Below are 25,540 nucleotides of genomic sequence, written 5' to 3' on the forward strand. Positions count from 1 at the left end.
GAGCTTAGCGGCCCCCTACTGCAGTACTTTTTTTTTTTTTTTAATTCATTGATATATGAAGCCTCTTTCAGGTTAAATATCTTCTTTCACAAGGTAACTTTTGCAGCATTTCTAAGATGTTAGCCAGAATAAGACTGACGGTGTAAGTAGTAGAGAGGCATTTCCTCAATATAGAACATTTCTAATCAATACCCCGTCAATAGTTGTGTTAATAAATATTTGAAAAGATGGTAGTAAATCCATATTAATACACACAGAGATTGAAATCGACTGTAAACTGTGCGTCTTGCTAAAATATTTAAAATTCTTTTCTATCTCATCGCGGACCTTTTCATGTTGCTTTCAATATCGCATTCGTGCAGACATGCTTCGGTAGATCCATTCCATTAGTTTACGCCACAATGCGATAAATTATATATGAAAAAATGTGGTACGCAATTGCGTGATTCAACAACAGATTATGTCTCCGTCTTCTCAATTTTACTTTTCCAACGAACATGATTTTACTGCTCCAATCAAATAATTATAAGGAGGGAAAAAACAAATATTTCATATCCATGGGCTCGCCATGACAACACTTGTCTCCTTTGAGAAGCCCACCGCTCATCCTATTTCATCTGACACGTTGACAGTTTGATAATGTGCACACCCCAAATACAGCAGCAAAAAAAGAAAAGCGCAGCCCGGGGGCTAATGCTTCACCCTGTCAATCACCGTGAAGTATTTGCGCCATGAGGGACTGTTATGGAAATTATATTTTATTTTCCAGAGAGGGAAAACAGCTTTAATCATTTCTGCTTGTTTGATGAGGCCAGGAATCAACACCAGTGTTACACGTGACATGGAAAATTAACTCATTCCCAAACCACAACAGTCATCGTATCCTCGTTGCGAACATCTTACCTGGTTTCGACACTCAGATGGATAAAGGCGACCACTTAAGTCAAATTTCAATTTCAATTTCAATCTGCACCCATCTTGTTTATCTCATTACAAATAATCATCCCTAAACAGAAAAAGCGAATTTCTTTAATGAAGCCACATAGCATTTATTAAGGAGGACGCCTTTGATTCACACTCCAAATTGGACTGTCACATACACATTACATCACTTTTCTTTTCAACTCCTAAAACCATACAGGCAACTTCCTAAGGTACATAGTGCAATCCAATGACTTAAAGCTACATGGAAATTCCAACTTTTCAAAAAGTAATGCCACTCACTTTTGAGTGGCACTAACAGAAAAATCTAATTTCAAACACTTTACAACTTTTGCGGTGAAAGATTTCCACTCCGATTGACTTTCAATTTAATTGCACTCAAAACAAAGTTTTCCCATAGTCACACGCACTACTTGCCTTGAAGAATAAAGGCACTTTTTAAAACTAGCCTGACAAAGGCAAATCTAAAAATGTCTATAAATATAATATAATAATAATCAATAAAGTGAATATTTGAATGAATCACAGGTCCCAAAAAAATATTACAGCCTATGTTATATTTCACATTTAAAGACAAATTTGAAAAGTTACCATACTGCAATTTTAATTCAATATCAATGTCAATAATTTGGAACACAATTGACCATTTACCTTAATGTAAAATGTTTCCCTGTGCCATTCGGCACACCCATAATGTATTTTTTTCTCAAGCTGTTATACTGAAAAAAAATAATATTAAAATGTTTTGTTTTAAATACTTTTCTAGCATGGAAATCGCAATTGAGAAAGAAGCTATGAAATCTTAGCAGCACCAAAAGTAAACACCAAAAATACTGCACCTCGTACGGTGGATTTGTCCGAATAGAAGATTATATGTGAAGCGCCAGTAAAAAGGGAAGCTATCAATACATGTAGAAACCCGACTTTGTTGCACAACTGGAGCTCGCGTCGTGCATTTCCGCCACCAGATCGGTGACATTTATAAAGCCAATGAAAAGAGCAATGAATCCTGCAAGGATTTGTAGGTGCCTCTTGTTAATTGCGCCGTGGAGGGTACACTTTATAGATTCGTTCAAGGAGACAAGAATAAAGTCGCAGGTTCGTCCGTCAAAGACGAGATGAACAAAAGTAACTCATCGGGGAAAAAAAAGTGGCACTATGTAGCTTAAATAGGAGTTTATTATCATCTCCGTGCAGTCAATCTGGGCCTAATTGTTTGGGACACCTGTGAGCTAATTATGATCAGGATATGATTATGCGATGATTTCAAATCTGTTTTGGTTAGGATAATGACCGGAGTGGATTGCTTACCCTCGGATGAAAGATTATATTTAAGTACGACAAAAATGGGCATACGCTACACTCATAACATAAGCCTTGTCTTTCTTTCTACTTCCCAGATGGAAGGATTTTTTCTGTATCGTGATGGGCAAAGAACGACAAATATTCAAAGCTAGACATAAAAAGAAAAACAAACCCAAGTCGACGTGACTCCAGAATGGGAATAGCTAAACCTGACGGGAATTACAAGGCCTCATTATATCCGCCATAAAGCAGTAAGTAAACAGTGGAAGGGAAACTAATTGCCATTCTACGGGGCGTAGGGAGTCGCGCCAAATTCCTATTGAGCACAATTAATGAAACCACTTAGGACAAAGTCAGATTCCGAGGAAGTAATGCGGGCGACGAATCAATCAATATTCTGGATAACGCCGCAACGCTCTCCGCCCTGCGCCCATTGAGCTTGGAACAGCTGGAGAATGGAAATGTTGCTGCAGATAACAAGAAGATTTCTACTGACCGTGAAATGCAATGACATTGTTTGGGTTGGCGCATGCAGTGGAACCGTCAAATCTGAATGATGTAAGGTGGAAACATAGTCAAATTATCTGGGGGATAATATGTGCAGATAACTGGAGGTTGCAAATGTAGCAATTTCAGATCAGTCAGCATCTAAAACAGGGATTCTCAACCAGGTGTGTGCAAAATAACATTTCAAGAGGTGCTAAAGCACATTTTAGTCACTGCCAAAGCAATTAGCTATGTGGGACAATTGTTACTGGACCACAGAGAGACAGGGATTTTTTTTGTTTTTTTTAAAGCGGAGCATATACGTCAGTCACCCCAGCCGATCCCCGGTAGCATCTTGTGGCATCCCCGAATCCGTGAGTTTTTCCCCATCGAATAGCTAGCTAAAAAAAACACAGGAAAATTGTATATTTGTGAATGGTAAACTACAAGTGGTTGGTGCATTTTTTCTGAGTTTTTTTCTTTTACCTGGAAAAAAAAAAAATAATAATCTAAATGAACGTAATGACATTGATGGTAAGCACTAGCCCCAAAACAGCATGGCTAGCATCCATCCAACACAGAACCTCTCCGCTGCGTTGCAGGCATGCCAAGCATTATTCCAGCGGCCCGAGAGACAAACGTTAAGATGTTTCACGACACTGCTCTTGAACCAGAACGTGTTGAATGTAATAATCTGGTTCTTCGCTAGTACCTCTGCCCCTCTAGCGCCGCTATTTCCTATATCGCTCTGGTTGGATAACTCGGTCAAGTCCATTGATCACACACATTTGTAAAAGACAAAAAAAATTACTGGGACGCTTGTCACCAGCGCTTGTCACGCTTGTCAAACCCGCCTCCAAAACCAGCCTGGTGAAAAATCCAGTCTGGCTGGAGAAGGTGAGCGACTGTATCAGCGGGAATGTGAAGCGCTAAAACCACTAGAAGACTTTAGCTCGAGAGAGAGAGAGACATTAAAGGGAATCCGCAAATGAAGTCGAACATGACTGAACGCACCATTTCTCAAGACAGGCGACATTAATAGTACACAGCGCGGGTTCTTGCTAAGAAAAGCTGAGATCATTACGTTCCCAGCAGGTTGAACTTAAACGACGGGGAAACTCTCCAGAGAGAAAAAGGATTGCAAATATATGAATTACCATTTCTTTTTTTTTTTTTAATCATCCCGTTTTTCCTTTGGATTCACACGATGATACCGAAGCCAATTTGTAGTCCCAAAGAAGGGTTGCAACTGTGCAACAACCATTTCATGCATTTCAAGGGCTTTCAAACTAAGATAGATTCAGAAGTCTCAAGGGTAATGGAAGCTCAGATCCGGAAATATGGGAGAAAAAAAAAAAAGATTTGGTTAATCTTTCTTCTATCAATTATTTTGCCTGAGTTCATTTTTCCACTAATTACCAATACCATTACATGTTTCCTGCATCCCTGAACATTGTTTCAGGTCTTTGATTCAAGCGTGCAACTTTAAATTGCTGGTCCAAAATGCTTGTTCCAACTAGGGCAATATTTCCTGCAAGACATCACTGTCCGCTCTATAAATCCTGTCGCCAGATCACAAATGCACCTTAATGTTGACATATGACATGTTTGTCTCGCAATCGCGCAGAAAATCCAGTTCAGAGGTCCTCAACTCCGGCAGCACATTACAGTTTGTCTTCGCCTTCCACCAGCAGCCTGGAAGAGGCACTCCTTTTTGATGGTTTCTCGGCAGACGAGATGAGCCAAATTGGACGGAATCACAAGAGTCTCACTCCCGCTCAAGACGTGTTTCTTATCTGTTTCTGCCACAGGCGCTTAAAGAGGACACATTAACTTTCAGCCGCTAGACTGTTACGGTGGAAGGTAAAAACAGAGAATTCATGAATTTAGATGTTCACCTTTTTACCTCGTCGAGGAAATGTTTGCTGCTTCTGGAATTCTTGTGCTTCTCCCATCCCCCTATTACTGGGAATCAGCGCTTCCCATAATTAGACATAACAGAGTCAGTGAAGTAAGTGGTCCTGAGTCTTGACAGCTTCTTCCCTGAGTCATCTCTTTGCCTCGCTTCCTTGTGAATGACACACATGCAAGCATTCCCCGTTTATATTTAGCTTGCTTATATATAAGGGGGGAATAAGGGAATAAGGGAATAACAGAGTAAATTCTCACTTATTTACGTAACTGGAGAAGCCAAAACTTGTAGAAACACAATCACACAGCTGTGCAAAAGTACTCATTTCAGTCAAAATGTCCAACTGGTTGAATTGTCCGATGAAACTGACATTTTCAGAACTCAATTTATTACAAGTAAGCCAACCAGTTTACCCCTAAAAAAAGCCATTTTTGACGCTTGCTGGCATGAAAAAGTACTTCAACATACTAACTTTTAAAGACTGTCGGCACTTGGTTCATTACAGAAAAGTAACAATACTCTTCAATATCAATTTTCAAAGCGTGTGGACCCTTCGTTCTTTTCAACAAAGTAACGATACTCAGCTCCATTCAGAGTGTCAAAATATACTTTTGGCGTTGTTGTAATGAACAAAGTGCTGGCAGCCTTTAAAAATGACTAATGAAGAATTTCCACTGCAGTTGTGAGTCAAGACAGTTTGGTTCATTACAATAGAAAAAACGACAGCTCCAGTGTGCTTTGCACTTTGTGGAAACATATCATTCCCTTGCCCATGGCTCGCCAATTGACATTGGAGCAGTGTTGCAAAATTGCTACCTTGCAACAAGTTTTTCTATCCACCAGTTTAAAAAGCTTTATGGCTATCACACTGTTCAAATGTGTAGTGCAATGTAGCCTATCCATGGCAAGTTTCTCAAAACACTGTTTTCTTTCCAAACCACACAGGGGAAGGCCAGAATAATGGCATTTCAGTTTACTTCAATGGGAAAAGGTTATTTGGGTTTAAGTTACAGCCTCACGCGCATATTTTCTATTGGCATTGTTGACATCAATTTCTGAGGATTGTACGCACTTGAACAAACACGATGAGAGCGTTGCCGTTGCTCGGCTGCAACAAAAAAAAACAACAATGCAGAGGTCCAGGTAATGAGTTGGCTTCATTATAGGCTTCCCTCGGTCTCCTTTTAGTGCTCACACGCGTTCCTCCGGGCTCACACGAAGGGGCTGAATTAATCGCATTCCGAGGCAATTTCACGTGATTTGAAAGCTTGAGAAAGGAAGCCTTGACAGACAAGTACAAAGAGTACCTGGCGTACATCCATAATTAGATCTTTGTTTGTGCTGTTTCGGAGTAAGTCAGCCAGAAACCTCAGCATGGAGGCACAAAACAGCGTGGACCAGCGTGTGAACAGTTTCTGAAACGAAGACTCGTGCTGTACTTGCTTGGAAAAGAATCAGCGATATCCTCAATTTAGCAGGAGGCAGATGTTACAGAGGCACTAATCATATCTGGGAAGACTATCTCCGGGACAAAAGTAACTCAGCGATGGACAGACGGGAGCACAGATGCCTGCCGCGCCCCCCACTAATAGCATTCATTCCGAGTTCAGGAAAGAACAAATGTTTGATATTTCTGTGATAGGACGATAATTGAAGCCTTTGTCTCGGGATAACAGGCTTTAAAAGTGAGGACCTTGTTGAGATAATTAGGCGATGACAAGATAACTAAAGATAACCCCGCCCCCCCCGACAACAAATAAATGAATTTAGGATCTTAAGATAACACACACAGTCTTTATGTATATACAGTACAGTAAATGTCTACAATGATTGACTAGTACAATAAGCTTTAATTAACTGGCAAAGATCAATTAAGGAGAAAGTTGTGAAATTTGGAAAGCTTTGCGACAAAAATGTCTCGAACTTGAAGCAATTTCTGGTGTTCAAACTGTCACCATCAGACCTGTCGGACTAACTAGACCTCATTTTGGCTAGCATGAAAGGATTAACTTAATTGTAATTTTTTTATTTTTGTAGGCTGCTACTTCCTGTTGTCATCATCCTTGTTGATTTGATAGGACTCTGAAAGGACATTGATCTGGGTATTTTCTGACTGGCATGTCTGTATTTGAGTTGGGGATGAAGAAAGACGTATACTGCTAGCTAGCAAGCTAGCTAGTCCACATTTCTACAGTTAATGTTGAGGAAAAAACACATTAGATGTTCAATAATCCTCCTGCGTCATTGTGCAATTACTGCAACTCTAAGACAACGTTTACATGTTGCTAAAACCGCCTGTATAATTAAGACAACAATGTAGTCTTCAATGAAGCTAACATGCATTTTGGGGGGAAATGTGAGAGGAAGTTGGAGAAGAAGAAAACATTCAAACTTTCTATTCAAAGGTCATGAACGTTTAGTGGAAATGTCCAAAAAATAACAAATTCTTTTAGGGATACACATGACTAAGCTAAATTTAATCTGTGTTAGGATTATGAGTCCCAAAGTTCGAGAACCTCTAAACTCAGGCGTACACCCCAATCAATGACTCAATGAATCCGGAGCTCGACTCAAGGCAACAAATCCCAGTCCAAATATGAGCAGAGAGTCTTCCCAAATGAGCAACAAAATGGAGGCCCATGTCCAGCATGTCGCACCGCTTTTATTAATCTACCTGCGAGGCAGGTCTTTTATTGCCGCTGATGTGCACTCAACGCCGCAGCCACTTTCAGTGGGACACAGGCGATCAGGCGTTCGTCGCCCGTTTGTCCGCAACATGGTCAATAGCAGGCACTGCAAAAAACAGGCTCTCGTGTCCCCGTGGAGTCAGTGAGCGGATAGCTTTCCCAGCAAGTTTCCTTGGTAACAAAGCTATTGAGCCTTGAAGCTCCGGCAAGTGCATTCCCATTTGCACTTTGTAAAAAGGTGAGGCTACAGGATTTGGCGTGACAGTGCAGAGTCACTGGGGGCCGGTTGGCTTCATGAAGCAATTTTGACAGATCAGCGGTTGAGCCATAAAAGGGGGACTGCTTGTCGATCTCACTTTATAAGAAAACTGTTTGAAAACGACGTCTTCTTCCCCTCGGCGAAACACCAGCTCCTGTATGTGTTTTTATTGTGGCGCTCAAGCAGCAAATCTTTGAGCTGGAGTTTGAAGTATGAAACACACAAACTTGAGACAAATATCGAGTCGCTGAACAACATTTCAAGTGGTTGCATATCCATGCAGAATCATTTTACGTAATATGCTTCTTTTAGACTTTGCGAAGCAAGCTTGTTTCGAGCCGGATTCCAAGTCTTTCTGGTTGATTGTGACGTCTACAGAAATGCTCTCCAACGAGACATACGATAATCGGATGATTTTCAGATATGAAAAATGTGGTCATACCTGACAATGACCACACCCTGTTGTGAATACATTTCTCAAATTGGAGACTTTATTTTTCACTGCAGCTGTGAAAAATGAATGATCAAGATGTGGAATAAGAGACTAATCGCCTTACCAACAGTGATAAAACTTCAAACGGTCACTATTACCATTACAAACCCGTAATTATCATTGCGACCATATTTTGTGTTTTTCCCCGTCACATTAGAAATGGATACACAGAGAAGACGAGGAAACAACTTAGACAACAAAGAAGTCTACAAAACATGTCTCAAGGCCGCCACATAACTGTCATAACTGCTTTCACATCCAAAGACATAAATACGCCACCAAGATCCTGGACACGAATGTTGCAGCGATTTTTAGTACATTATTTTGGTTGCTGCTGTTTACAGTTTTTTGTTATGAAAAAAAGGGTTGATCATTTTATTAATTTTGGACTTCAGGTGCATCAATCCTTTTTTTATTGTGCTTTGTGTTTATTAGCAACATTGCAATACTACTATGACTTGTTACCGACTCATGATGTGAAATTGTGTAGTCATCTCTATGTGCCTATTGGCACAAATAACAGAAGTCTCAGTTCACAGTCAATTAACAACCACCCTCTAGCTCCACCCCTAGTCATCAGAAGCCACTCTGGGTGCCCGCCGCACATTCGCAAAGATGGGAGACAAGTCTGTAATAATAGATGTGCTGTAATCATTGATCGTCAGGGTACAGTTGCCAAAAGTTGTGCTGTTTGAAACTGTGAGGTGGGAATTGTTTCAAACTGTAAAACCAAATGCAAGGAAGCTATTGGGATTTGCTGCCACATAGCGCCTAAGACCACAATGCATCTGCAAGCATTCAATAAGCTGCTGATAAGGACCACTACTGGCAACTTAAACAAAAGAAGAGTTGCGCTGACGTGGCACTTTCAGCAGGCTGTAAAGGTTAGTAACTAAACACACTTAAGCAACTGTTGGCCTCCTTCCATTTCTGAGAGCGAGCCGCTCTGTGCTCTTAAGTGACTTTGCGGTGTTGTTTTTTTTGGTGCGCTACCGAGAACAAGAGGACCAACACTGCCTCACACTTCAGGAGGTTGGCCGTCCCGCAAGGCGACTAATGTTGTCTTTGCTAATCAAGACGTTGGAGAAGGAGTGGGGCAAAAGGGAAACAGTACAAAAAAAATGAAGCTGTCTTGTGTCGCTCCCCCGGGCTGCGCAACGCAAGCCAAGCGTGGAGGAAATCACAAGCCCGGGCGTTAATGAAAGAGGCAAGCCTAACGACATGACATTGAGGTGAGGGCTGTAAAAATACAGAGTGTTTGACAGGGTTCGAGGTAAAGCCTGACATAAGGCTTTGTTGGGCTTTCATGTACATTGACTGAGTCTTTTATCACAGTCTTATGACTGATTCAATGGTACCTTAACCACCAGAAAAATGTGCATAATTCTGGAGTACCATTTTTCTGAGAATTCAAATATCCAATTTTTGCAATACACGTCATGTCCTCTTATCTTTTACCATCACTTACTCCACAGTTTTTGCTTTTTCTGGTGGCTTTTTTTAAAGGATGACGGCAGGCAATTTTGAAGATTGTAGCACTGCAGGGCTAGCATTACGTTAGCCAGCAACTAGCTAGCTGCCATATGGTTGGCTCTTGTGATCAAAAGGTAGAGTGTGCGGTATGTTTTAATGTTTTATACTACATTAGTGGTCAATTTCATTTTATACAGCTTCCATCTTTAAAGTTGAGAGTGAGAGTTTGTTTCTACAGTATTCAAAATTAATTGGTTAACTGCTGTATGTACTTGTATGACAATTGATCATGTAAAAAAATTGAGCTAAATCCACTAGGTCTTTGGTTACGATGGAGTTCCAAATTCAAAATATGAATTTGTATTCAAGTCGAAACACGCCAGAGTCTTTCACTAACCTATGCTAGCATAGTAGAAAAGTCATAATTATCAATCCATCCATTATCCAAACTGTTTATCTTTTGAGGGAAAAACATTTCTAGGGCATGAGTATAAAACAATCCAATGAAGATTGTTTTTAGGGGTAATAGAGCAAAATGAGTTTGAAATGATATATAAGTCTTTTGTGTTCTATGGTTTTGGTATGGTATCCTATTTAATGTCTTGCAAAATAGAATCTTAAAGACCTAAATGTGCAACTTTTTTTTTTTTTCAAAGAAAAATAATTGTGATTTAATTCCACTATAATTGAGCTGGGAACTATTGACAACATAACAGGGCAACATTAAGGAAAATGAACGCAATTAGCTTATTACAGAGTACGTCTCACTACCACTGAGGCAGAATGTGTCTCATTAACTTGTTTGCCTTATGCGAGCAGGCGTTCCCCACGCCGAGGTGGCATTTTAATAGGACCGGCACGTGCAGAGCAATAATTTAAAGTACACACAGGCACAGACTGAGGTGCTATTTTGACACTGTGTACGCCACATCATGTGGACCGATGTGTAGGAGGACGCAATTCCCCTGATCTTGTCGTTGGCGAGGTAACCAAAACCAGCAGCGCTCGCAAGTCGGCCGCAAAAATACAGAGGAGGCTTGGAAGTGAAGACCTTTTCGAATCGGGTCGTTGTTACTTGAAACATAATCCGCCTTGCATTTCGGTTGGCAGCACTTCTGTCAATCCAAAGCAGATAGTGGGAAGCAACTCTACATTCTCTCTGAAGCTGGTGTAGGCTAATCTGTATCAGGGAAATGAATCATTAAGTCTCCAATGCTAAAGTCTTACATGTATGTAGAGCATCGAGTTCAAAGACCAAATGGAACCAAACCGCTAAAAGCTGAACGACCCAATTTGAGTTTGATCCTAATTTCCAAACATCAAAGACCATCAATTTCTCCCTTGCTCTTTTTGGGGCTTTCGTGTCTTTGTGTGTGAGCAGCCTCAAGAGAAGACGAATATAGATCGGGCACTCTGAGTGGAAGAACGCCACGTGTGACTACGGCTGGCCTGAATTGAAAACAATGACAACATTTGACAAATTCTCCGAGCAAAACATAATGCTAGCATGCTTGGAAACAACAGCTAGCTATTCATTTTACCATCAAAAGTGCACCTATGTGCCGTTAATCCGAGCACCGGTATCTCTAAATGATCATGTTAACTACTACTGTATGTCATACTTTCCACCACATTTGTTTTTTTTTAATCATCTTTGCGACTGACACATCACACGTTTCCCTTTCTTCCCTTTTTTTCCTTAATCACTCTAAATTGGCCAAATGATGTCGTTTGTTTACTCATGGTATGCCCAGGAAGATACGGTGTCCAAATACTTGTGTCCAATGTCACTATCATGCTGTCACCTGTAGTGTTGTCGGTTTTAATGTTTTTATTACGTTATGCCTTCATCAATGGCCAGAGTGAAACCAATGTTTGTTTTTTTTAATGGATTTGATTGTTAACAGTGGTTATCAGTGACATCTGCATAAAAATGTCAAATGATAATACAGACGTTTAGACACTCCTGATTCGTTTCCAAAAGGTTCTAAATTCACCCTGTGAAGCTTCCATTGTACATTTGATAATACAGTATTTCAACAGCTGAGAATTCCCTCCCATTCCACTGGACTGCACATTTACATTCTAATAAGAGTACGAACCAGCGAGTATTGCCGGGAATCTACAATCGATGAAGACCTTGTTCAGCTCCCGCGATGGCCTCATTATAATTTGCATGAACCGGTCTTGCCGTTTCCCTGAGGTATTCATCAGGACTATAAAGCATTATTCATGTACTGTACGTGTTGGACAAGTTGGAAGAGCCCGCCATGAGAACTCCATGATTGAAGTCTCCGATTCCAAGTTAAATTAGCACTAGGAACACAAGGGAGGTAGAATATGCTTTTCACATACCCCCCAGCATCCCCCCCCCCGATTATCCTGCAACAGATGAAACAGAAAATTACACTTTTAATAAGACACTATATTAATGAGTGTTATCCACGGACAATGTTTCTTCAGTCAGACGTCCAAATTAAAGATGTTTACTTGTTGAATGCTATGCTTTAATTTTCAAAAAGAGTTCCATGATATTGAAAGAGTCTGCGTTAAAGCACTTAAAGATGCTGAATGACCCCTTGATGACAGGTGCCTGCTACAGTGTGTATTTACACTGTCCTGTCTTTTTTTTTTTAATCTATGGGATTGAAAAATTGCCCAGACACAACTTCTCCTGTTCTTTCTTTTTGAGAAGCTACTGAAAGGTCAGCGGTTAATTGTCCGCAGAAAGCCTATTCGAGGGACAGGTGTTTTTAATTCGGAGAAACCTGGCTGGAATCTAAATGCTTGGGGGTTAAGTGTGCAACTTGAATCAACACCCATTGTTTTGGAAAATAACCACTTGTGGTGGCAAATTGACCTTTCAATGACGAACAATGCTTTTCACCTACACCATGGAGCGTGTAATGACTGAACCACAAGAGAAAACTAGTTAATGTATAACTAAATATATTATTATACTTTATTGTACTGTAATTCAAAACAAATACAATAAAATACATAACACAATACAGATATACTGTACATGGAGACCGATTTAGCTCCTCAGCAATAAAATGCAGTTGTGTTCTATACAGGGGATAAAGTATACATGCCTGTGAATGTTGTTATATTATCTTTTTAAATGTGCTGCTCTACTGTGTGAGTTATCAGATATCTATCTGTCAGGTCACAACATAATCAAACTTTAATCAATCAAACTTGAAACCTTAAAATCAATCGTGAAACACATGGAGAGCGGATACAGGGATTTTAATCATTTTAATTATGGAGTGACCTCATGTCAAAGTCTATTGTGACGCTCGTAGTCAGAGGCAAAATAAAAAATGTAATAATCTGTGGGAAATTAATTTACAACATGGGAAGACTCCACACTTTAATTGATTTGAGGCATTGTTTGTGATCTGCTGTTTTGGTTAGCAAATTAGTTGAAATGGGCTTAGCAGTTAATTATTTAATGCTAATACGGGAAGAATCGATTTTGTGAACAGAAATAATTGAAATTACCACTAGCTTGGTCCTTTTCGTTTTCATGATGGACTGAAGGATGGATAGACATTTTTCCTCGAATTTGTCACATATATCACATATGAATCTTAACCAGGCAGGGGCGGAAAAGGTTCTCCCTCCCCGTTTGCCCGAAGCATTTTCAGGCTGTCAAAGACCCGCAGAGGTTAATTATTTGGAGCGTGACCTGTTTATTTATCCGACTGGTTCCCACCGTCCGTATCTATTCCTTCACACTAAGCTGTAAAGCGAGATGAATCCGAATAAATGCCGCCCCTTGTAACCCTCTAAGCGGTGCGTCAGGATGGTCGGGGGAGGGGAACGCAGATATGAAATGTGAAAAGCCAAATTTGCACCTAACCTTCACTAATCATCAGCTAAATGAACAATATCATTTTTGTTGTACAATAGTGGACGACAAGGCAGTTTCGCTAGGCACTGCTTGATGATGAAGTGCTGCCCCGATGAGTGAAAATGGTCTGTATGGGCGCCTACTTTTTTATTCACACTTATTGGTGACCTTGTGGAAAAAAATACATAATAGTGTAATTTAAGTAGACTGTTATTGAGATTTTTATGTTCACTTTGGTTCAATTTAAAAAAAGTGAAAAATGATCTGGACAATAAATTAAGGCATTGAATTTTGACAAATTATTTGCACTTTCACTCATATCAATTCATATCGGAAATGTGTTGAATTAAAACTAATTTTAACCAATGTTGTGGAATGAATCGTCTTGGGGCAAAGAGGTAATAAATCACACGATTGTCAAAGTCCCAACTCCTGTTCATCTGCATGACGAGCAAACACTCACCGCTTTCCCCTCAGCTGCTGCCTTACAAATCAATTATTCAGAGCTGTAGAACCAGTCCCTCTAATATTTCCATCGCCCTCCGCAATATCAATTTAAATCATAAAGATGAGCGAGCGCATTTCATCTCCGCTCAAACCCGCCGGACTGGAACCAAACGCTCCCAAGTCAACGCGCCAGTGGGCTTACCAGAAGCTCAGGTTTCTTGCAATTTTTGTTAAGAAACTTCATCTGTCTAAACTTTCAATAAATGGCAGCGATTGAGACTTACTTTTTACTGCATTTTCAGTCAACAAGTGCCGTGAGTAAGGGTGTAAATGAAAAGCTGAGTAGCGACACAAGTATAATTAATGCCTTGTTAGCATTAGTCATTACCTGTGGCACCAGAATATGTTGTATAATATCGTCCTTATGTTCTGTTAATTAGCGAAAGACACCATATATTGACCACTAACGGAGTGACAATCTGACACAGGAAATGACACACTTTGTCTTTCAGAATAAAAGCAAAATACAGGAAGTGCTATGTTAACTAGGAATGTTTAATAGCACTCCGATACCGATACCAGTACTGAGTACTCACCGATATCGAGTTTTGCTATAAAACAGTTCTTCTTTTTTTTTTGTTTGCCAATGTGCCAATGTGCCAAACTGCTGCCGTACTATATAGAGCCAACTACTGCCGAGGAGGACTTTCCTCACATGTCAGATTTTGCCTTAAGTAATGGTAGCTGTTATGGGCAGTTTCCACAAGAATTTCTGATACCTTAAAGTAAGGCTGGTTTCGCTACTCATTCATCCTTCATGTCAAATATGCACATTTTATTCTATTTTAATTCATCAAATGGAAATTACATTTCATTTAATTAGTATTTTTGTCATTTTCAATGAAAAGCACATTTTGTTATGGATATCAAAGTCTTATCGCACATGGCCTGACCAACCTCAATAAATGGACCTTTGACTCACTGAAAAAAGTTATTTGTGGCCCTTCAAGATTTGGTTTTGAGTATCCCTACCAACACAGTTCCGGAAAAATCTGGATTCCGTGTTAAAGGCACAGGCGAATAAACGTCAGATCTTCTCTTAATGATGTGGCAATTTTGCAGGACCTCTGCTATTCTTATTAATGGTGATTTGAAGAGTCGAGATCCGACCATTAACCAGAATTAGTTACACGGGCGGAGGGTGACACATCGGTAAAGAAAGCTTTTTAACTGTCATTAATGGCTGTAAAATCCCCTTTTTGGAATAAATAACATGAAACATGAGCCTTTACTTTCATACTTTAAAGTGCTCTCCAGCGGAACGTGACTCATTTTTATCGTTGGGCGCAAAGCGGATGAATGCGTCTTGCACTCGACCCACGACAAGCTGAAGAGAGATGTAGTTAGTGGCGTCATTTGTAAAAATATGAGCACGGGGGAGCCGTTAAGGCCTGTCTCTTATTTGACTTTTGCAAGGAGGGGGATGTTCGACGATCGCCGTGCAGGTAGCGGCGGAGCAATTACTCCGCCGCCCTTGTAACCACAAGTCACATTTGTCATGTTAACACACACTCTACGAGGCGCACGAAAAAAAAAAAAAAAAAAAAAAAAAAAAGACGCACCCACCCACATTCAGGCAACGCGGTAACACATTCCACATGACAGTTGTGGGCACAGGGAATTAAAAAAAAAATGTTGAGGGATTGACAAAATCCAGTCTGCGCCAGTCGTAAAACACATAATAAACCCTATTGGTTTTAAAAAAGAATAAAGCATCATGCTCTCCATGTCTCTCTCAAACCACAAAAGAATTCCCAAACCTCTCGCCTCCAGCTACATCAGTTCCAATTTTGGGAGGGACCCTGCAGCACAGACCGCAGGCACTTTGGACTCCTCCAGGGATGCGGCAGAAACATCACAGAGTACGTATTAATGATAATATATCCCATGAATTCATTAAGTGAAACTTAAGTCAGTTGCAGTGATGATTGCACTGCTGTGTCATACATAAGTGTTCCTCACATATTCCACGACCAAATTGCGCTTATGCTGACATGGTGAAGCGCAAATGGCTGAAATGGTTGAAATGACTCTCTGTATATGGCCGCCATGGTCAGTGTACAGCACACTCCACATAATACGGTTTGACACACCTCGGAAACATGACACTAGCATTGCAAAATTCCAGGAATTTTCAAAGCTGTAATTTGGGAATTCATTCCCAAGTATATTGAGCAATGAATGCCCAAAACGTATGATCCCCCACCCCCACGCACACTTATGCTTGAATATGATACGTTGCCATTAAACGACTCAATTCCCAGTTAATTCCAATAAATTAAAAAAACTGAAAATAAATTCTCAGCGATTCTTGTGGCCACACTCACAACAAATTTAACGGGTTTGCCAGTTTACAGCTAGCAACAATTTCATTCGCTGACACCCACGTCATTCACCAGGTCCTGACTTTTGAAGTCAGTGCACAGTCAACGTCACATAAAGTATCACGTGCGGATGGTGACCCCACAAATGTGCAGGTTATTGTGATTAATAATGCAGAGTCAATGTTTATCTTAATTGATAGATATGATACTCGATTCTAAGAAAAAAACGTCATAGCTACAACTCTTGTTCAAACCAATCCACAAACAAGGTGGTCATTGTTTGACACCCTCCAAAAACATGGCTTCTCTTTCATTGTAACTGCATTGGAATGGAACAATAACATAATACTTCAATACTTCTTTGGTGTTTTCTAATATTGTCTCGAGGGTTCAAAGCATGAGAAAAAAAAAAAAAGAATAACTTCACATACTTTCCAGGAGCTGTAATTTCCTCACTTAAACTACTGTGAGGGGGGGTTCCTAAAATATTAAAGTGTGCCTTAAAATCAAGAAGAAAGCACTGAAACTCATATGGTGCGCTTGTGAATAAAAGATGATTTTCTCACTAAACCTTTTCAAAATGCAGACGTACAGAAGCGAGGAGCTCAGGAAAAAAAGCAAGTTCAAAGATATTGTTTAATTCTTTTTTTTACAACATTACACAATATTCTGAAGTTATGCGAGGAGATCCCGCTCTTGCAAACTTTGTTTTTGGTAAACATTTCCACAGTCAACAAATCATGAACTTCAATTCGAAGGAGCAAATCAGGCTATTTTGAAGTTAAACAAACGAAGATTACAATGAGTTTGGTTTATTCTCCCTGTTGGTCAAGTCCACAGCACGTCCCAGTTGGAGAGAAAGTCACACTTCCGTCACCTCCCCAAGGGAGTGACGCAACAGTCGGACACGGTTGCCGCTACCGGCTTTTTGAAGCTGATCAGAAGCGTCTTCGCCCAAAGTCATCGCTGCATTCTTGCATTCATCGCGCATTCATGCGTAATCAGCAGCTGACAACGCGGCTCACAATTATAAATGTTATGCTAATCTCCGAGTTTGATTGCCTTTATGAATGCCTGAACACTAGTGGGGCGGTTCATTCGGAGTTCATGTTTTATCTTTTGCTTTTTTAAACATCCATCTAGTGCAAGGTGGTGAATGTGGAGGCCGACTGACAGCAAAAATGATAATGTCGCTCATCAAATCTTTTGGGGTGAATGCAAAACGTGAAGGAATGGACTCCAGAGAACAAATAAATACAGCAAAAATATGCAACAGGCGTTCTCTGTTTCTTTACAGTTTTCAAAAGACGATTTTGATTCCATATAGCGGACACATTCGCTCAGTGTAAATCAGGGGTCACCAACTCCGGTCCTCGAGGGCACCTGTCCTGCAGGTTTTCCATCTCTCCCTGCTGTAACACACCTGTTAAAATGATCGGGATCGTTATCAGGCTTCTCAAGAGCCTGCTGATGAGCTGAATCAGGTGTGTTACAGCAGGGAGAGATGGAAAACCTGCAGGACAGGTGCCCTCGAGGACCGGAGTTGGTGACCCCTGGTGTAAATCTTGCCAAACAGCCAAAGAGTTATGGAAAAATTTCTTACATAGGTAAATTTACAATACAGACAAAGAAGTAGGAGGGCTTTTAATTGATTAAAAATACATTCAGACACGAAGCGTTATATTACATTTGAGATATTTTTTTTACTCAGCACAAAGCATTTCAATAGAGTTCAGTTCTATTTAACTTTATGATTCAATACATATACATTTAATTCATTAAGATTTTTTCCAAACATATATTGAGTTGTATTTAACTTTATAATCCAATACATATACATTTAATTTATTACGATTTTTTCCAAACATTTATTGAGGTACAATTTTTATTCATAAATTATTTTTCAATTAATCAGCCGATTAATCAGTTATCAGGATTTTATTCTGCCAAATATCGGAATCTGCATCTGCCTAAAACAATCCATATGGGTGCCCAGTTAAGAGATATGGGAAAAAAACTCTATAAATATTTTGCATTATGTTTGACACACACAACAAACATGGCCAGCATGTTTCCATTGTGTGTGCCACACTCCACAAACAGGGCTGACATGATTTGCACTGCCAAATACAGTATTTTCTGCTGCCATACAATGGGCAAATGTCTGTTTTGTTCCATCAGGGTTAATAGTAAACACTATAAACCTTCAACCAACCATAAACTTTAAAATAAACAGTGTGAAAAGAGTTGCTTCCAGAAAAGCAGGTCATACCCATTCAAAACATACTCGCAAGAAAAGCAGCAAAACAGTATGACCTTTATTCAGTATAACTGGCAAAGTGATGCGTGGTTGAGAAAGGATTTTCTTGCCTGTGTTCTGATTGTTCCGTCTGACAATTTTTCCCAAGGTCCGCTGGAATTTGAAGAATAAAAAAGTTCTATGGAGAAAGGTCAGAAAAGTGTCTTTTTTTTGTTGTGCTGAACTTCAGAACAACTCAAGGTTTCGCGCAAGTGGGAGATAAGGGGATGTCTTGACATTTTTATTTCCTTTTTTTCCCCTGCATATGGTATTCCCATAGAGATACTCTCAGTCACTATCGGACGGTATCATTTTTACTTCACACAATTGGCAGAAGTTATTTTTATTTTAACAGATGGACACTACAGTGGAAACTTCAAGGTCGAACACAATTCATTCAATTTGTTCCAACTGAGGAATTACTTTTTAGCCGTAAGAGATGATAAACGAAATAAGATGGCCAAGGGTGACAGTAAAATTGTCCCCAAAAAAAGTGGACTACCGTTAAGAGTGTCACTAAGCTTTAATGACACGTTTGTGATTTCTGATAAATTCTACTAGTCTCCCGTTCACATTTCCACACTTCTTTTGGATTCTAAGTGTGACAAAAATGACAAAATCTATGGCTGTGAGCACTGTTATACTGAATAATTGTTTGCATTCATCTGTTGTTTAAATCACCACAACATAAACGCTATTTAGCATTAAGCTAGCAGACTAAAAGGCTAAGCTATGTGGTTGTTTGAAATGAACATGTTGCTAAAAGTCACTTACGATTTTGGTTGTTTTTCTTCATGAACAAAACTCTTTCACGCAAAAACTAAATTTGTGAATTACACATTTGGGTCATCAATGGCATAATTAGCTAGTGCTCGACCATACTTGCAGAAATTTTTGTGTTTGTGCTTTTATTGTCTGTCCAGGTTTGTAGCATTAGCTTTGCTGCTTAAACTCAGAACCATCATGACCAAAACGCGTTGGCTCGAAAACAAACGTGAGCCTCCACAATAAGATTGTCCACGGGGTCATTAGCTAACCCTACACTGAATGTTTCTGTTCATGCTTGTACTGCTACTAAAACTCACCACCACACATACTTTATATTATTCATAGATATTATTCTCTGTGACTTAAAATGTTGAGACTATGTGCAGCGGATGATTTGGGACATTTTTTCATACAGGACAGCCCAGCAGACGGCTCATCAACCTTTACTAGTCGCCTCCACGTTGTTTACATCTGAACTTTATACAGCGGAGCTCGAATGAACTCTCCCGAGAGATTTCAAGGCTAACTATATCGCCTGCTAAGTGCTAAATAAAATGATTATGGGCTTGTATTTTATGGGTGGGGTTGCATGGCTTATGGCTCCTTGGCACAGGCAGATTAGCCTCCTCTGACAGTATTTTCTTTATGCGTTTACAAAAAAAAAGTGTCTGCTATGCAGTTTTTGACCTCGCCAGAGCTACAAGGGCAGTGGGTGATTTAGCGTTATTACAATGAACTTCCGCAGCGTATTTGCTCGAGTAATGAAAATAACCGAAGATGCAGTTCTCAGCGCCCCGCTATTGGATAACAAATGTCCAGAGTTGCAGAAATGCTCAATTGGATGTTTCCAACGTCCCTGCTTATGCGAAGTCGTCCGTGACACCGTTTCGAAAGGATGTCTAAGCAACGGGGAGCGCTTGAAATGCAAAGATGTCCTGTTCTGCGGCACAATGATGCAGTGTACTTACGCTAATTAGCTTTCCCCTGACAACACCGCCATGCGCTCCCCCCACCCTGCCATGGATACATCAAATATGACGGTGCATATTTCTTCATGTGCACAAAGGCAGCTGCAAGATGAAGAAATGAGCATCCCCCCGCCATAGCTGCAAGATGAAGAAATGAGCATCCCCCCGCCATTTGTGTCGCTAAGAAGGTAAGCGCAAAATTAGCATCAGCTCTGGGGATGCTGCATTGCAGTACTGCACCAAAACAGACATAACAACAAACATACATACATAAGGCTGACTACCCCACCCCCCGATTTTGTGGCATCCCCAGGAAGCTACAGTACCCTTAGCATTTGCCCATATTGCCTAATGGGTGAGCCGGCTCTGCGTGGACACCCTGACAAATATAAATAATGACTGACTTCCAGCCTGAGTGGTTAAATGCAGGCATCTTCTAATGACTACGCAGCCTCCCTTTAGTGGTATGCGAAATAACCACTGCCTGAAGTAGGCCTACTGTTCTGTTATATTTAAGGGTCAAGTTCAATACATTTTAACTTTAACAATTGTTTGTCTTAAAAGCTTTTATTAGGTACAGATTCAATTCTCCTATGTGCAGTGCATTTTAATCAATGCGTTTGTTTTTTTTAAGGATTTTTGTTTTTCTTTTTTGATGAACACTTGGGCCTACTACATCTTTATTCTGGTTATGTTGGTAATACTTGGAGAGCTGAGTATTTATATAAATAGAAATACAGTATATTAAACATCTGCATTTACATTAAATGTCGACACAAAAAGTCAGTACAGAACAGTACTTATGGGGTTGCAGAATGCACTCCATTGTATCCACGGCTCACAATGCTGACGTCTGCCATTTTTGTTATGCGGCACAGTGGCTCAGCGCTTCACCTTAATCACACTCGCCTCGCATTTTAGCCGCGTGAAACTTTTGCCGGGGCTGGCGGCGGCAGGACGCACGCTTGGCCAGGCCTCCTCCATCACCACCGCTACCAACAGAGAGGAAGGAAAATTGCTTACCTAGGAGAAAACCACAAGGAAAGAGGAAAAGGGTTAGTATGATATCACTGTTGCAGGATATTACACGCAAAGATTTTTTTTTTTTCAATTTAATATGGGTAAATCTTTTAAGAAAAAAAAAACCCATGAAGAGCAACAAACATTATAGTACATACTTGTCATTTGTTTCCCCTCTACTGAGAAGATAATTTCACCTGGATGTAAATAGTTGCGATTTTGGTCTTGAAATTGGTTTACTTATTGCATGTTATAATCATCAAACGGTGACTTGTGATGTACAGTGCATTTACTCTATTATCCATTATTCAGATGGCTACATCTTCCTACAGATGCAGTTATTGCATGTCTTGAGAATTAAGTATCATCACATCGAGTCATATGATTAAAAAAATAGCATTTTTAAGAACAATAACATGCAAGTGAGGTGCTGGGATTATTTTTTGTCCATTTGGCATTGACATCATCACGCTCCAAAAGGCAGCCTGGTGAGTGACGTGGGTGTCAGTGAAAGTGAGTTGGCAGGAACTACTGTGTTGAGTGGCTTGGGTGTCAGCACCTACTGTAGTGTATTGAATGTGATTATCACATGTTTATTTTCTTACTGTTCAATTAAGCAATTTGAAAGTACCCCAGCATTCTTTTATAGATACCATTGCGGCAACTTATTCTTACATCGAGTGGTGCGTGGGACCGCACATTAGCCCGTGTGGAGAACCCATCCCTGTTTTTTGTTCAATGGTTGAGGCTCTATATCTTCCTTAAAAGCATCTCGTAAACAGCCAAAGGTGCAAAGATGCTGTGCAATACAAGGCGCTAAGGGATTCAATCCAAATTTTGCAAATGCCAAAGATGCAAAAAGGATATTCCACCCCTGGGTCACCCTTTCAGCAAATGGAATTCCATCATGAAACAGAGTGTGTACCCCAGCAAGCCTTCAGAAACTTTAGTAAATGTTAGGGGAGGCAGGTAACCAACTGAAAGTCTTCGGCAGAGTGGTTAGAGCGTCTGCCTCACAATTTTGAGGTTCTGTGTGTAAATCGCGACTCTGGTCTTCTGGTGTGAATTTGAGTGTGAATGGTCCTTTGTCTGACACAACTCCAGCATTGCCGGGATTACCAGTCAGTTAAATGCTGTAGTCAGAATGCAAACATTTCTTCGATTTTCAGAACTACCGCCTTTAAGGACGAGATCATAATATTCTCTGGAATAAAAATTAACTAGCTCCGACATCAGGGTAGCATTTTAAACCGAGATCTTAGATGGCGTACTCTGCGGAATTCAACTCGGGAGTCTGATATTTGTGGAAAAAGCGATTTCCCCGAGGCAGAGGTGATCAAAGTCAGAAGACGACTTCAAAGCCGGAATAAAAAGAGCGATGGCCCGTCCGGAAATCCGCCAACAAAACTTTTGGGTTGGATAGCTCGCAAACTCTGCAGAAAGGTTTGACTACATGATGATGATCAGGACCCAACACGGATGGATGGCTTTTTAATTTTATTGTATTGTTTTATTGGGTTGTTGATTGACTGAATAAAATACAAATCTATTTTAGTGATCCTCAACCGGGCATGTAATTTCTTGGCTAATCCATGTTCTCTGCTCTTCTAATTTAAGCATTAGTTTATGGGTCACAAATGTCAATACATGATCCACATTGGGAGGAATATATTGGCTTTTGGCTTTTTCGCAGTCATGCAAGGCATATGTAAGAAAATTGCAGCAACATTTTTGCATTACAACCATACAGCGACCAGAGTTTGTCATCTAGATAAAGGGACTAAGACTAAGATGCTATACATTTATATATTGGCAAGTGGTACATGCTATATAGTGCTTGAAAACTGTATTAGACCTGTGATTTTCAAACTTTTTACACTGAGTACTACCTAAAATAAAATACAGTACTTAACTTTCCAAGTACCAGCATTGCGACCGATATCCAAAGCCATAACCATGAACTTCCTTTTAATCTCTGGCTATTAAAAAAAAGATAGGGGACATTGTAAAAGGGTTCACAAATTCAATGGGAAGTAGGTCCATTATTATTCGTTTTTTAAATAATATGTAATCTGTCCTGTCTGTCCTGTCATATTATTACAGTTAGATGAAGCATGTTATAATTCTGCAGTTGTTTTGGTGAAAAGTAAGAAGGTAATGTTAGCTTTTAGAGACTGTAATATTATTTGTAATACAACAAAATGGAGCTACAGTTTAATGTACCATGATATATTTGAGTAAGTCTGCGTCATGGGGGAGGAAACATTTTTCAAACTGGGTCTTGAGTTTCTCTAAACTGAACTGAACACTTGCTTTCATCATGTGGTGAAATATGGAAAGGTGACTACTTGTATTTAGCCACGCATGCTGTAATGCCACAGGAATACTAATGCATGATGATCCTATTGAATCACAGATGGATCTCGGGAAGGATTAGTCAGGTTGAAATCATGCTGAAGGGTGAGGGGAGCTGATATTGCCTTCTAAGAGGGGTGGTGGGAAAGGGAATATGAAAATGTCAGGACTGAATGCTCTCACAGAAACAATCTTCCCGGGATTAGGTTGACGGAACACCAGTGCTGATTTGACCTGAAGGGAAGCCGGCCAATTAAATATCACTCTCATCCCAGATCGTGCCTTTTTCTCGCTTCTGTTCGACAAGAATTTAAGGGTGGACTCAAGAGTGGAGGTGCTAGCACGGAGGCATAGCGGTTAGCCTGTCTGCCTGACAAGGTTCAGGGTTCGAACATCTGATTGCATGGGTTTTCTCCTGGTACGCTGGCTTTCCAAAATCAAGCATGTCGGGTCAGCAAAGTCAGCTAGGATAGGCCCCAGATCAAGCTCTATAGATAACTGAAAGTAGATGGATGGACCCTGTTGGTGAAAATGACGGGTGATTGAGTGGCCACTTTCACATGCCAATCACACGCCGAACACGCCCACACCGACAGCGTGGCGAGCCTTGAAAGCCGACATGAGATGTCCGGACAAGATAGCCAAAGAAGCCGAAGCCGCTTACACAATACGGATGAAATGAAGTCGTAAAAAACGTGACAGCCACGCTGTTCATTTGCGATGATTAATCAGCGAGCGCGGCAGATTATGCGGCGTACGTGCGAGGCAGCAAAAGAAAAGGATTGTTCGTGCTCCAAAGCATCAGTCCCAGCAGGGACATTAAATATACATTTGTGTGTGCCGCTCCGTCTGACCCACTTTGCAAGCACTCGCGGAGGAGCAGCTCTTTTGGGCTGGCACCCAAAGACTCCCACTACAAAGCCCCCCTTTGAGTAACCTTACCATATCGTCATATGACTCCTTCTTCGGATCTGAATCTTTGTCAAAGTTATGAGAGCAACGCAGTGAAAATAGAGTGAGAAGTGAAATTGTGACACCTTTATTTGGAACCAAATGGCAACTAATAAGCCAACGTTCTGGAGCCAAGACAGAAATGAATCTCTTCATAGCAATGTTCTAAGTATGTGAAGATGTGACAAATTTATGGCGAATTGCAAGATCTTAAATTTAACAAAAGCGCAGTGGATATAAGCGATTTATTTACGCCAAAATCGAAAAAAAAAACGTGAGCCTCTAAAATGTAAAAACAATCTTCAATGAATCAATGAAAATCTAGATTTGCTTGTAATACGCAGAATTCAGCACAGAGGTCGGTTGTTTGACAATCATAGCCGATTTTAAAAATTGCAAATTTGACAGATATTTGAAAATTATGCATCCAAACGTCTAGCTTTGTTTGGCTTGTGTGGGTTTTCTGCAAGGGCAGAAAATTCACACACGCACACACGCGCACACACCCCCGCACGCACGCACACACACACACACACACACACACACACACACACACACAACACACACACCCACACACACACACACACACAAAAATCTGGGTTAATTAGAGACTCTAAACTGTCCATTGGTGTTAATGTGAGCATGAATGTTTGTTGTACTGGCTGGCTGGTGGATGGGTTTTGCTGCCCAACCACAGTTAAAATTGGATGCTCTCTAATGCAACCTGGTGGCATCCATATGTATGGCCACTAAAAGCCAACTGGTCAATGGGATCCCATTTCCCTAATGGAGGTAAGCCCACTTTCAAATTCGCACATTTAGTGAGCAAAGAAATGGCAATCATGCATGATGAAGCCTTTGGTAAATAATCTGATTGGCTGTGGTCCAGCCAAATACATTAGAATGATTCTATAAGGGACATTTGAGAACGA

At 40.4% G+C, this 25,540-nt stretch overlaps 1 protein-coding gene across 7 annotated transcripts in view; it reads right to left on the reverse strand.

The window, feature by feature from the left end:
• cadm1a (cell adhesion molecule 1a) overlaps positions 1-25,540 on the reverse strand; it is a 244,019-nt gene that overhangs the window by 129,500 nt on the left and 88,979 nt on the right. For 5 of the 7 annotated variants that reach the window (XM_086013341.1, XM_086013344.1, XM_086013343.1 and 2 more), the window contains one exon: positions 21,192-21,305. The exons of the other annotated variants lie outside the window; for them this stretch is intronic. In XM_086013341.1, coding sequence (XP_085869467.1) covers positions 21,192-21,305 — 114 coding nt within the window. The remainder of the gene's footprint in view (positions 1-21,191; positions 21,306-25,540) is intronic. 7 annotated transcript variants of the gene reach the window in all.

Source organism: Filicampus tigris, chromosome 17 (genome assembly GCF_054856515.1).
Source record: "Filicampus tigris isolate MCC_2025a chromosome 17, RoL_Ftig_1.0, whole genome shotgun sequence".
Lineage (NCBI taxonomy): Eukaryota > Metazoa > Chordata > Actinopteri > Syngnathiformes > Syngnathidae > Filicampus > Filicampus tigris.